Raw genomic sequence first — 15,112 nt, 5'->3', positions numbered from 1 at the left:
GTTAACGAAAAGACAAAAAAAGTTAAGTGAACAAAAAAAAAAAATCCAAAATAAAGTAAAAGAAAGAAAATCCTTTGTGGCACACAAAGCCAAGCAAAAATCTTATTATTTTTTTAACAGTACTTACAATTTTATGATTTCTCATCATATTATCAAACTCCTCATTAATTTTTTTATATTTTTCTTCAGTGTGAGGAGTGAGGACATACGAGGCATCGGGGTCCGGGCTATCGCAACCTCTGTGTTCTTTCTTGTTTAGCGCCTGCAGTGAACATCGACATAGAAACAGCCATCAACACAAAACAGCAGGGAACAGGAGAAAAGTACTTACACCGCAACGCTTGTACATTAAATCGCTCTCTTCGCTTAGTTTGCCGAAATGGTCGTCGGTGAGGGGGCTGTGCCCGAAACAGTCTTCGGGATCGGGGCTAGCACAGTCATTATGGCCTTTGTTTCTTAATTTCTGAAAGGAAAATGCACAATTGGGAAATAAACACAAACACAAGACAAGTCATGTCTCTCGCTTTGCAAAACAACAGAGTGAATCAGTATTTTACATGGAGAGGTCACACACCATGCTATTAGCTAATTGCAGGTCATGGTTTCGTGGAGGGTTATTTCATCCTACTCCAAACAACTTAAGGGACAGTTCTTACTGTTAGAACATGACCAATAAGGATTTTTTTAAGCCGATGCCTATTCGGATATCTGGCAGAATAAAAATACCTGATTAATCAGCATTTTTTTTAAATGAGTAATATTCATGCATTCAACAATATCTATAATATTGAACCCACAACGAACCCAGAATATCCGAATTGATTGTCATTGCACAAAATAAGAGTACACAGCAATGAAATTGACTGAACAGTAACGAACCATCTAAGAAAGAAATCTTTGATGAAAACGAAAAAGATAAGGATGGGGTAGGGTGAAAAAAAAGAGCCACACACTATGCTCCTATAAGGGAGGGGCACAGTATGGGTTTGGAAAAAGAACCCTCAGCAAACATAGTGAAAGAAAAAAAAATGATATTGAAGACTTGCACATGGGATGGAGTGTGTATCGTGTGGAGGCAGACATACTAGTCCAAACACATTGCCATGTGACAATGTTTGATTGGTGCACTTTTACACAAAATCTCAGAAGGACAGGTTCGTCTTTAGCTTGTTATGTTATGGCAATTCATGATTTAGGATTGATTGAAGTTTTTAATTTGGACAGTACAAAAAAAACTTGATACGGTAATATAAACATTCCCGAGTAAAACACCACATACTAAACATACGTCTTTTTTTTCTCCTGCCCTCCCCACTTTGAAACCAGAGTTTCCTCTTTTTCTCCAACTATGGGGTCAGCATTTTTATTATATTTTACTTGTCGGAAGTGCAACCCCTCTGTGCTTATGAGGATCCCACAACACAATGCCTTTCCTACTCGGTGCGATCTTAATCCCTGCGAGTAAAATACACTGAGTCTGTAAAGCTGTCACAGTGCTTCGATTTTTACACGTTTTATTGTTACGGCTTTATTTCGAAATGGATTATTTCCAGTCTTTCCCTCAAAATCCTGCACACAAAGCCCCATTATGAAAACATACATTTTTTTGATATTTTTGAAAATATATTAATCGATGAGCATACTCTCAGTTTACTTAACCATGTTATTTATTCATTTGTTATCATTGAATTGATTTACCAAAACAATAAAACTAAAACCAAGAAAAATTGATACATCATCAGAGACGATTTGTGTGTACCATTCTAAGTGAAACATTTATTTCAAAATGTGGAAAAAGTGAAGTACTGTGAATATTTTGCGAATGCACTGTGCGACTAATAATCATATGCCGCTAAATATTAGCGGTGGTGAAATTGTGCTTCCAGGAGTAGCGAAGCACTCTCACGACAAAGTCGACATAAAAAAGCCACGTGCTGCACTGCTCCTCATTACCGCTGTGAATAGCGCCGCTAACAAGGCAGGCTGACAGCATGTGACGGTTTTTGATACGGCAGCGGACGCACATCAAAACATGATTTATGGCCACCTCTCAAGCCTCCTCTATCGGGCGGCTGCAGACCCGTAGCAGGGAGCCGCTCGTGCCAGGCAAGCTTCTAGGGGGGGTAAGGCCTCGTGCGTGTACAGGAAGGTCGCTGACTGCTGCACGTATCGGGGTCATTGTGAGACCACCCTTACACACACTAATGAGACCTCAGTCTCGGCTTCTTGTCTTTATCACCCGACAAAATGATGAAACTAGTGTGTGTGAGTGTGTGTGTGTGTGTGTGAGAGAGAGAGAGAACAGGAGTGAGTGTTGTTTTGGGTGAGAATGTGCAAGATTGGTGCGAGATCAACGGGGAGGAGAGTCGTAGCACTTGACAGAAACGTGACAGTGGGCCTCATCTGTGCAGACCACGCAGATAACCTCCACGGCACTCGCCAAAACCTCACTTCTTAGAAGCATTTCCGAAAACGCAGAGATGTCGTTTGATGAAATTCCTGCAAAATATTGAAAGCGGAGTTCTTTCTCCCCTTCCTTAGGTGATACCCAAAACTTTTGATGGCAAAACAAAACATTTTTTACTGATGCGACTCTATGAAACGTGCTGTGAGCAATGCTGGCTCTTGTTTAATGTCGGGACTTTTTGTACTTATCGTTCACCATTCACACCATGAACTGTCTCATCTTTTAGCAAAGGGCACACATTTTCCACGACTCACCACAATACATACTTTTAGACCAATCATATACATATTCCAATCATGTGTGAGATACCTAAGCTTGTGTGACTTCATACATGACATGTTGGCATTTCTCTACCACATAATCAATGTGACAAAATGAGATTTACTTTATCGTCTATTCAAAAGCTGTGCTGATATCAAATCCAAAGCGATAAACCATTGCCATCTACAGGGATCCGGTAATCATTACAGTGGTTTAGAAGCCTGAATTTCACAGCCAAGCGGAACTCTGAACAGGAATGTAGCCCTATAACTCTAACTATCACCTCCTAACATTATTTAGGGGGGCTAAAAGTAACTGCTACAAACCTAAACCAATAATCCTAATCCGGATTCCCAAACATGAACATTTCTGAACATAAATTGGCTGCTATCACCCTATCCTCCTCGTTCCCCAAACCCAATCCCAAACTTTATCTTAACCTGAAAATAACCCCAACACCCCACCTTCTGACCCTGAGCGCAACTTCTGAAAGTTCTGGCCTAAGGTTCACCGCTATAACCCTAACCCGCATAAAACCCTCCACTCAGATTACAGGTGTAAAACCCTCCACTCAGACTACAGCCACAATTGTAGAGTCCTAAACAAAAATTAAATTTAAAAAAAAAAAAAAAGCAGAAGCATGAAACCCCCATTCCTACCAGATTTTGTTGGGGTACGGCATTCTGCTGATGTGTACTGTTTGTTTCTGTTCAATTTTGGTTTCCACCAACCATATGTTTGAGGTCTACTGAACTCAAGAGATACTGCAGATAGAATAGAAAGGTTGGGATTGGGAACATACTGGTTCCCAATCCCACCCAGTTCTTCCTGACTCGAGTGGCCACATTGACAACAAGCGACAACTGGCCCGCATAATGACTGGTTCTCACTGAATCACACAAGAAATCAAACCAGTGTGGTACAAAGCGGTGACATTCCTCTGGTTCTAAGACAACGCCTTGCTGCTTCATTTCCTGTTTACCGAGCAAAGGCCCTTTATAGTCAGCCCTCCTTTAAAGGCCTGTGTGTTTTTCTGGCCTTCCACTCTGAACTTTCTTCTCCCGCCTGCCAAAAAGTCTGATGTGAACCTGCACATTTAAAACTCCATCCTACTCATTATGGGAATATATCGGTTGTGCCGGTCCAGGTTCCTCTTTCACACAACAGCATTCTGCACACACCCACAAGCCTGAGCCTTGTAGGGAGGGCTTCCCAACAGAGGAACAAGAGATTCAATATAAATGGGGGTCCTGAGCGTGCTTGTAAATCTTTGCCGAATGACTTGGCATGTTCTGCATGTCATGCAGTGACCTCCCACACTTCCCAGTAAATGGATCACTAAAGCAGCACATGGCCAAGCAGGTGTCGTACCTCCGAAACCCTGCCAGAACCTGGCACCCACCAACGTATCGCCCGATTTAAGTCAACTGTGCAGACATGACCACAGAAGGAACAGCTTGCAGACACTGAAAGCTATTTCACCTATCTGCATTTTAAATGCAAAACTTGCCCATTACTAAAAAATACCCATGCAAAATGTAACTTTTTTACAAACATATATACAAGGGACAATGTAACCCAAATGTGTACATTAGACGGTCCTCCCGCAAGCGTCTCCAGTTGGTCCAAAATACTGCCGCTCTCCTCCTAACTGGAGATCTTAGTAAGGAGCAAAGAATTCCAATTCTGGTCTCCTTTAACTGGCTCATTGTAAAAAATTTTGAGTCACATGTTGTAATGTCTCAGAATCTATCACTTACTTAACGCAATAGTAAAGTCATAATTTCAGTGAATAATTCTCATGACTGTCAAACAATGAACTGAAAAACATCCAACAGGACACTCACCTGCTTCTTGAGTGAGGTACTTTACGACCATTTTACTCAGATGCTCTCCCTTCCCTCATACTAAGAGAGCTTTTATCACTGTAACTTATTTATGTTCTGTACAATGCTGGGACTGCATTGAAGACATGGGGAGGAGAGGCACATATACAGCAGTGGATGGGTGCATGTTCTTAGAGACACTAGCTGTTTTTCCACAGCCCTTACCCCATGAATTGGCCCCTGGCATGGGGACTTGCAAAGGTAGCATGCTTATCCTCATGACATCACCATTGTGTCCGGGCGGTTCCATCTAATGGGCTTATCAAATGGCTCTTTTGAATTCAAAGGCACTCGGAAATCAGCAGCTTGGGAGGCAGCTGATAGAGGAGACTTATCTTGCCAGGGAACATTGCCGTGCTTATATAACACCAAGAGACTTTCACAAGAACCGTGTTCCAAATTCCGCTCGCTGCGCTGTTCTCACTATGGGAGAATTTAAAAACAAAACAGAAAAAAATGTTTAATTATTTATTAATCTGTTTGTTTGTTTGTTGGGGGCGGGGGGGGGGGGACAAGATACAGCGTATCAAGGCCAATTTTTGAAATGTTTGGCAATTATTACGCAACAACAACATCGCCAGACATATCCCTTTCAATTTCATGATACTCAAAGATGATTGTGTGGACTGCTATTTGGATATGAGGCTGGAGTCATATACTTGCTTTTGGCTCGCTCTATTGTCCCGATCATTAGTGTCTAGGACGAGCTAAGGGAGGGGCCAAGATCTGAGCGCAAGATTTTAAACTTCAGTTGGATGTGACCAAAAAAAGAAAAAAATATAATGAGACACGATTGCTGTACCTTCAGCCTTGGACACACCACAAAGAAGATAAACAAGACTTGGTGATATTTAGGGGTCACCATTTACAAATTTACCTGTTTGCGTTTTTTGTGGGGGAGGTTTTTTGTTCACTGAAAAACCCAACTATTCCTACTTATTGCTCAATGACAATTAAAAATATGAAACAAGCAAACAACGGTGGTCTCGGTATGACAATTGTTTTTTATTTTGGTTTTTTTTTTACAAGTGACAGGGCTAAGTCCGTGTCTGCAGTATTTAGCGGGGGGTTTACTGCACGTGGATATGATGGACAGGATTGGCAATTAAAAAGCAACTGATTTGATTGAGGACTGCGAGAAGCCACGCCAGCTCTGAGACCATCGTGGATAAAGACTGATGCGACAAAGCTATTGTCCTCCCGCAGCCACCAAGAGTAATCATCAGCCTGCGCATTTCCAGTATGAGACGGGAGGGAATTCAACCGCGAATGAATGAAAGACACGCCAATGTCATCGGCAGAACGAGACCATGGACTGTGGCACATTAGAAATTAATGGCAAGTTTTACTTCCATCAACAGCAAAATAACCTGAACAAGTTGGAACACGCTGCCGTCGACCACTAACCAACACTCACATTCCTGCGCTGGTTCATTAGACGCCGCTTGTAAACCTGACATATCATAATTACGTTTTCGTATACCAACATTTCAAGTCCATAAATATTAAATAATGAAATGAAAAAAAAACATAGGCGCAATGCAGCATGACTATACTGTGCATTGCCATCAACATCAAAATGATGTTTGGTGGGAGAGACACATTTCAAAACTGCAAGATGTACTGTATACTTTCGATTTCAAACATTTTCCTCCCTCTTCCCTCCGCTGGTCACTTGGTGGATCATGAGCTACCCAGCCCACTTGAAACCATATCACCCCGCCCCGAACTGCAATCCTTGCCGGCCTCTAAAATATTCATAAGGACAATTAGGAGTTCCGATTAAGTGAATACGGTGAGCCGGTGTTGGGCGGCATAGAGGGCAGGAAATGCCAGCAGGTCACCTGTTCTGCAACACTCTACACCCTGACCGCAGACCCGAGTTCTCATCAATCTGCGACGGAGTATAGTTGGCATGGTGCCACCCCATTCCAGCAGGCTTTGCTCTGTCCTCGCCCCTGGCCAGGAGGAGGTTTGGCTGCGCAGCGGGAACACCAGGAGGAGGGGGGCACAAGGGCGAACTGGTTGTTGCTAACTCAAAAGACACCACTGTGTATTTCAGGCCCTCATTGAAGGTCGCCGAAGAACACAAGGGTGGACTCGGGGCTTGTAGTTTAATGATCTTTTAACAGCTTTGCCGACATCCTTGCCGCCCGACTAGATCCAATCAAATTAGGTCAGCCCGATGTTGACCTACTTCACGTGGTTCATGAGACACCAGTTTACGACTGGAGACACACTGCTTCCAGTTACGTTCCGGATCCCGCCGTGCTGTTGCAGCTCACGGGTTGCATGTGTAGTGCGCGTCCTGTGTTTCTGCTCTGTAAACAAGACTCAACCACAGACATCCATCCATTGTCTATACCACCACATCCTGTTCAGGGTCGTGATGCGGCTGGAACCTATCCTAACTGACAGAGGGTGAGAGCTGGGATACACCATTGGAGTGATGGCCTGTCACTCACAACACTGATACATACGAAACAGGAGCACCAAAAGAAAGTCAGTGGACTGTAGTTTGGGGATCCCCAAAATAATGTGAAAAAAATATTTGCATTGAAAATGTGTATACCTATGCTACATATGGAAACCAGTGTGTGTGTGTGTGTGTGTTTCTCAGAGAACAAAGGTTGTATCATGACAGAATAGAGTCCCATCTTTGTCAAGAAAAAAAAAGAAAAAGAGAAAATAGGCCCCTTTTTTTAAGAGAGCGAATGAAGGCACCGTTTTATTTTATTTATCTCTTCTTCCTACTTTTTTTTCCTACTTTGTTTTGTGTGTTTTTGTACGCCACAGCTACAGGGGGGGGGGGGGGGGGCAGCATCTTCATTTCTGCTCATCTCCATTATTTTCTTTAATCTTTTAACGTTTACATTCAAGCTACGGAGAACCAGCTCGCCCGCGTGAATTTGGTGAGACAAATAAAGGTTTTCTTATCTTATGAAACCTTGCCTTTGAAAACCCCATTTTATCCAACTAATCTTAATACAGGTATGATTTATAATCTGGTCACATTTGGTAGCAGCAAAATGAGTTTGCCCACCCCTCGTTTAGACAATGTGTTGCATGGAAATTAGTTGTTCAGTACTTCCATATTTATGCATAATAAACTAACCAACGTATAGGCCAGAAACAAATTTTAAAATAATCATTTTGTGTATGGAATGCATTTTAAATATGGGAGGGAAAAATGTGCGGGGAGACAAGCATTTCATATCTGGAGGCAAAATAGATCCGACATGAAGAATTTGCGTGACAACTAACTAACTCTTACAAGAAAAAGAAAAATAATAGAGCCACTCACACTTGTGCTTCCTTTCATTCAGCGCTCTGCAAAAACACCCTCGGTGCAAAATGAGACATATGCAACATAGTTGAGAGGGTGGAAAAGAAGCAGTGACGTCAATGAGGCATGATGTGTGCCAAAAGCAGAAATCTCTTGGCAGTAACCTGGTAACAAGCAGCGTAATGCACAGCTGAGACATAACGCCGGGTGAGGCAGTATCGGGTGTTAAAAAATAAAAACAATAAAGAAATCAAAAGGAATAAGTTCACAAAAAAGGTATGCAGTGCAGGGATACTGTAACAATTGCAAGTAGGAGATGCATTTGCGCCTTTGACAGACTGCTTTGTGAGATCACCACATGAACAATCCAATGACAGTCTCATTGCCCTCAGCTAACTACAAGGAAGGCGGATGAACCTTCCCGCAACCCCCCCACCCTCACTCAAAGCCCAAAGGGAAAGAAGTCCTTGTCCCATTAAAAGTGACATTAGAAAAAAAAACACGATTTGGCTCACGACAGAACGTGGAAACGACAACTGTGGCATTACATAGAACACATTGAGTCAAGTTTTTAAGGAACCGTTTTCAAAATGGCCATTTCTAAATGGCCTCCAGGACTTCATTACCTTTCATTCAAAAAACTTGATTTCAAGACACAGGCAAAACACAATGCCGAGTGCAATACAAAAAAATATTATTGCAGTTTAGAAATGAGGGAAAGCCTTCCATTTGACTCTTTTTAATGTAATTCTCTGCTCCTTTCATTTTTCCTCCAATGCTTGCCCTCTTCACCAGCCTCCATTTCCGACGAGCCACCAGCACTGGGATAATTGATCAATCACACTAATTGAAGAGTCCGGACAGCAAGCCTACAGTAGCAGATGTGCCAATTTGCATTCATTATGATAAAAATGAGCCTTAATAACTGTGCCGCTCAGGTTTTGATTGACAATTTAAACACCCGCCCACCAGCGCCAACACCACTACCACTAAACCTTGACACTGCTCATTCAGTAGCATTAGATGGTCAGTCAAATTATATATATACTGTATATATTTCATAAAACAGAAACCGTTCATGATTTATAGATTACTAAATTTTGCAGCAGTTCTCAACTTCAAAGGCAAAATTAAATATATTGGACGCGGCTTGAAGCCATTTTAATATCGTGTCTAATTAAGCAAACAGCAAGCAAACTGAGTCCTCTATTCATGTTTGTTTTTTGGATAATCAGAGAGTTTAAATGTCATGACTGTACCAAGTAAAATAAACAAATAAAAATAGGCTCGGTGCTCAGAAAGCGAAAATGTGGCTGCCATTCTCTTAACGGTCAGAATTTACATTTTGCATTGAATGATCTATACAGGTCCATCTATAACACACACACACACACACACACACACACGCACACACACACACACACACACACACACAATTGTTGATAGCAATCGTGATATGAAAGCTAATGGAAGCTGCCTTATAATTATAGGCTCATTTCCTCTTACTGTAGAGGTCATGTGAGCGGGGGAGGCTGTTCCTTTGTGAAAAGAGAAGGAATTGTCCATTTTCCCCTCAAAGAACAATGTCCTGCCCTATTTATTATGAGGGAAGATAAGACAAATTTGCCTATGAATGATCGCCACTTGTTTACGTTCACAATTCATCAGGACGGAAGACACACGAGTGAGCCACAAAATGCAAAAATCTTTGAATAACAGTGAAGGCCATTCATTTATCACAGATCAGTTGCCATTTTGACTCCTATTGGATTAAGGCCCATTCACTTTTGCCTAATTTCTATTTAATTACAGTTAATGTTGACAATGCGTGCCTACGAACCATTTTAATTTGACGACCTTGATGGCTCTGAGAGACTTCTGACCAAACAAAGTGAAGTTTGCCGCGCAATTTGAAAGGCTTTGCCCGTGACTTACAGGCACTTCTGTGTGTCCACCATCACGGTGTGAGGTTCTAAGTGGAGCAAGGGCAAAATCTCATTAGCTCCACACGAGGAGAGAGAGAGGAGGAAGAATGAATATTATTAGATTAATCTAATGACTAACTGCAGCATTTTCATTTGTGGCACAAAAAGAATTCAATAAGAAACACAATTGGGGCAGTGCCATGAAAAACCTGTCATGAGGGCTTTCCTGCCTTCGGGACAACAGCAAGGCAAAGAAATGCTGCACCAAAAAAAAAAAAAAAATTCTGAGAAAACTGCCTACCCACTCAAAAACACTCAAAGAAGTTGTTCTTCCAAAAAAACAAAACAAAACAAACAAACAAAAAAACGCTCCGGTAGGTCTGTGACTTTTTTAAACCATTGTCCATGAAGGTATTTTTTGTTTGAATCTGTTTATAAACACCAGTTAAGATTCTATCTAGCACAAGGCCCCAAGATCCAAGGGAGATATTGACAAAAAAGGACTTTTTCATTCCTTTTATACAAACAATTCTGTCTCTGGAGTGCCTGACAACACAAACAAAAAATATACACAACCGAGAAAAGCTTTTGTGAGCTATTTCCCAAAATGCCTGTGAGCATAGCAATTCTGAGAGTTTGCCAGATTGTGACTTAACAGTGCAGCGAATTTCCCGGCACATTAAAACTGCCTCTACACCCTTGCAATGGGTTGCGAGTCTCTCTGTGTATGACTTGGTAGCCAGCCTGGGCAAAATCTGACATTTTCAAGTAATGACTAGACAACACAGAAATGCTGTCAAATCAGAGGCAAAGGCCAAGCAGAGCTGCAGTGTCAGAAGCACAGATCCGCATTAAAAACAACGTGAACAGCATTTGCTTCTGGTTAGCGGCAAATACTCAAATTGGCAGAGAAGATCATTCAAGCTCCACTCTCTGCCGTCATGGTCAAGAAAAACGCAATCAGGCTGAGTTTAAAAAAGTTTTTTTAAAAAAGAGAGGATGAAAGAAACACAATTTAAGAGCCTGCCAATAGTCATGTCAGCCAAAATGTGTGGCTCATTATTCATTTGGGGGTGGGAGGGTGAGGGGGGGCTCCAAGTCAGGACAACTGTTGTACAACCGATATCAATCAGGACAAAGGAATTTCCCTTTGTACTGTATTCCATTAAAAATAGAGCAAAACGTTGATTCCTCAGCCCACTCGACTCGATCCTCAACTCTATCTTTGCCTTTGATTTGGTGAACGCGGAGATGGAGCTTTTCCATTGGAGTGACTGACACACGCGAAAGCACTCATCCAGTATCACTCGCACACACAAAAGGGATAAATCCCAGCCGACTTCTTCGCTTTGGATTGTGAGCCAAGTTAGAAACAAAGTCCACAGTCCTCCACTGGGTTATATCAAACTGCAGGCCAGATTCGCCTCCATCCATGTGTGGGAAAGCTCGAGACATGTTCTCCCACACTGTAGACTTATCTGCAGATGCCACTACCGTGCAGGTATGTGACCTTTTTGATTCGGCTTCTCACCAAAGGCCGATCATTCCTGTGAAAGGTCGGCGTTGACCCGTCAGCCTCCTTGCTGTGCACCAACAGGCACATGACTGTTTACACCGCAAAAGTCTGCTTTACCGCAATCAAAAAATTGTGATAAGTGTCTCGGAAAAGTGCCCTCATGTGATTCTCATTTCTGCTGACAAACAGGGAATTTGGATTCTTGTCGAAAATTGCAAGCGGGGAGCCTTTCTAATGGGATCTTACGTTTGGAAGCTGTGCACAAACCAATTTCAACAGTCGATCGGCCACCTTTGACATGGACGAGCGAAAGGAGGTCGTGTGTGGTGAGGCTCTGGAGTGGAATGGCTGGGTTATTTCTGCTCTGCTTCTTCACTTCTGAGCGGTGACCGTGTAGCCGGTAGGCAGATGGGTCATGGGCGGGACGTGATTTGTCCAGTACGACGCTGCATTGTTGTCGTCTTTTGTGCAGCAGGGAGAAGCTTCCTTGAGAGTAGCCATAAGGGCTGCAATCAGCTATTTGCTGGTTCACGTGCTGTACGTAAGAAATCTTGGCGATGTGATGACGTACTTGGACCTGGATTGCAAAAAGCCACCAAAAAGCTGTAATTTTGTCCACGTATTACCACTCAAAGAACCGAAGAATCAAAGACCTTCTGTTCAAAATGAGATGGGATGATGTGTTCATTTTCAGTAGATGGGCCGATTGTGGGGTTTTTTTCAGGTCTGAACAAAAATCAAACTGATTATTGCTACTGGTTCCAAAGGTTGCTGCTCAAATTATTCGCGGTACCAGGAAACTAGACCACGTTAAGAAGAATGCTCCAAGCTTGATAATGACTTTCTGTAAATCAAAGAATAGAATTTAAGGTCTATTGGTCTTGGGCCTAAATATATTCAACCCCTTTTATTTCCTGATGAGACTTCCAGACCCCTCAGGTAATCGAGTGCAAGTTTTTTGAGCGTTTCCAGAGCCAGACTTAAAGTGAAGCATTCAGTTTCTACGCTCCTCAATTTTGGAACAATCTTCCCAAAGAGCAGAGCTCCACTCAGGTTGAGTTGAGGGTACATTTAAATCTGGCCTGAAAATCTTCTTGTTCACTTCAGCTTTTGCAAAAAAAAAAAAAAAAACAATCTTTGTTTCATGATCTTGCTTCTATTATGGGAGCATTTAATTTGATTATCTGTGTGACGTCATTTTACAATTTTGTTTTATTTTTCTCTAATTATGCCGATTTTAGGTTGGGATTTTATTTTGATTTGCATGTTTTCATTTTGGGCGGCCTGGTGGACGACTGGATGGCGCGTTGGCCTCACACTGCAGAGGCGCAGGGTTCGATTCTGTCTCCGACCTTCCTGTGTGGAGTTTTGCATGTTCTCCCCGTGCCTGTGTGGGTTTTCTCTGGGTCTCTGGTTTCCTCCCACATTCCAAAAACATGCGTGGCAGGTTAATGGAACACTAAATTGTCGCTAGGTCTGAGTATGAGCGTGGATGGTTGTTTGTCTATGTGTGCCCTGTGATTGGGTGGCAACTGGTTCAGGGTGTGTACCCCCTGCCGATTGCCCGAAAACTGGGATAGCTGTGATAGGCTCCAGCACGTCCCGCGACCCTTGAGGATAAGAAGATCAGAAAAATGGATGGATGAATGGATGTTTTCATTTAATCTCGTTTTTAAGAATAATTTCTTGGCCTCTATAAAGTATGATGGATTTGCCTTGTGTGTAATAGTACTCCATAGATAGACTTGTATCGTCTTACATTGTAATGTTAAAACAAAAAAACCTTGGTGGAAACGAGATATGGAAAACCAAATGTGTGATGGGACTGGTCAAACTTTAATTTTATGCAAAATCTTGAGAAGTAAAATTGAAGAAATTTGTGGTCACAACTTACATAATAAGCAAGGCATGCGCCCATTTTTTTTCTGTTTTCTTAAGGTGAGCCTTAACTTTTCGTTACGGGATGAAGGGGGTGACTGCACGAGTCTCCTGGCTTGCCAGAGAGCACTCTGCTGCAGCCCTGCCAAACAGGTAATTCACAAGCAGTGGCGGCGGCATGAATAAAAGATAATGGGCCACAGCTGACTCTTCTGAGCTACATGTAATGTCTCTAATTTCACAGAGTAAAAGCTTTTCATGAGGTGCAATAGGTGACAGATTTCCACCCTTAGAACCCGGATATCTGCTAAGTGGGTAAAGAGAATTATTACAGGAGTGCATTGGGCATTTTGGACTAGGGAAAAAATGGTCTGCATATTTTGCCAGTCGTGACATAATTTTGTGAGGTTATGAATAGCGCGCAAAGAACTCGTTTGTGCCTCAGCACGATATGTGACCTCGTGCCACAAGAGGTACACCAAGTTATAGCCATCATGGATTTTTTTTAATACTTTTGGGCTATAAGAAGGGATGGGCGGTATAAATGGTATAAGCGGTCCAAATTTGGCCCAAGGTAGGGATTTTCATCAGACCAGTCTATCGCATTATGTTATGGCATCATCGAGAAGAGCATTTGTCATCAAGCCACCAATTTTCAGAGTATTTTTTTTGTTCCTTTTATATCGAAGAAACCTGGTTTCTATTGATTAAATGACGGCATTTTTATATTCTGTGCCATTTAAGAACAATGAAGGGAAAAGACAAAGCCGTGTTTTGCACTCGAGTAATGTTTCATTGAAATTTCATTCTCACATTTCACACACACATTTTTTTTCTGTATTTCTTCTATAATTGCAATTTTGCAAGAGAAATAATTTGGAAGTAGCATTCTCAAGTATTTCATGTTTGTATTGAAGAAAGGTTGTTGCTACATTGCCTTTTCTATGGGTATATGGTACCTCTTTGTTTTCAAATCTCTGAATAATCTCGCGCCACCTTTACCTCTCTGAGCTCATCCGCCCCTACACACCTGCCTGGCGCCTCAGGTCTGTGGACCAGTCTTTGTTAGAAGTACCAAGAACTAAACTGAGGCTCAGAGGGCATCGAGCCTTTTCTGTTGCTGGTCCGTCTCTCTGGAATGAACTCCCACTGAACATTCGGCAAGCCTCCCATCTTCAAAGCCCTCCTCAAAACTCACTTGTATTATTTGGCATTCGACTCAGCATGACTTAGATTTGCTCTTGATTTTACTGTTTGGTGCTTTCTACCACCTTTATTACCGATTTGTCTTACTGTTTATTGTGCATGTTAAATTGCTCCATGTACAGCACTTTGTATGCAGCGATGGCTGTTTGAAAGTGCTCTATAAATACTGTTGACTTGACTTGTTGAGTTGACTATTCAGAAACCGTTCACATTGAAATCTACACACCATGGCATATACCGCAATAAATATCGCCATATGGTTCTATGGTTCAAATTACATTATATTACAATATGAATTTTAGGCCAAATCGCCAAGCCCTAGCTTGAGGTGTTTTTTTAATTTACTTTTGCACAATTATGGAGCTCAGCATGTTCTAACTTTAGCAGAAATGACCATCTTTCTTGCATAATGTCAAAACATCGAGTAAAACTGCTTTTTTTGGGTGCAACGTCTGTGTTCCATCCATTTAGTGCTTGTCCTCCTTTGGATCGCAGGTGATTTGGTTGGACAAGAGGCAACGTATAGCCCGGAGTGGTCACCAGGACATCACTGAGGACATGTCGATGTCTTTGTATTCACACCTGTGGATACTTCAGTTCCTATAATGAAGCTGAGAATCATGTCTTTGAAATATGGGAGGAAGGTGGGAGGAAGGTGGAGTAGCCAGAAACTCCAAACAGAAATGC

General features: G+C 42.1%; 1 protein-coding gene across 9 annotated transcripts in view; it reads right to left on the bottom strand.

Annotated features, from left to right (window-relative positions):
- mef2aa (myocyte enhancer factor 2aa) overlaps positions 1-15,112 on the bottom strand; it is a 76,816-nt gene that overhangs the window by 20,822 nt on the left and 40,882 nt on the right. For 7 of the 9 annotated variants that reach the window (XM_052060485.1, XM_052060487.1, XM_052060484.1 and 4 more), the window contains 2 exons: positions 332-463; positions 128-262 (listed from right to left, as the gene is read on the bottom strand). In XM_052060485.1, the coding sequence (XP_051916445.1) occupies positions 128-262; positions 332-463 (267 nt within the window). The remainder of the gene's footprint in view (positions 1-127; positions 263-331; positions 464-15,112) is intronic. The other 2 variants (XM_052060491.1, XM_052060490.1) reach the window with 2 other exon arrangements.

This window comes from Hippocampus zosterae, chromosome 3 (genome assembly GCF_025434085.1).
Source record: "Hippocampus zosterae strain Florida chromosome 3, ASM2543408v3, whole genome shotgun sequence".
Lineage (NCBI taxonomy): Eukaryota > Metazoa > Chordata > Actinopteri > Syngnathiformes > Syngnathidae > Hippocampus > Hippocampus zosterae.
This window is presented reverse-complemented; position numbering and strand designations above follow the sequence as displayed.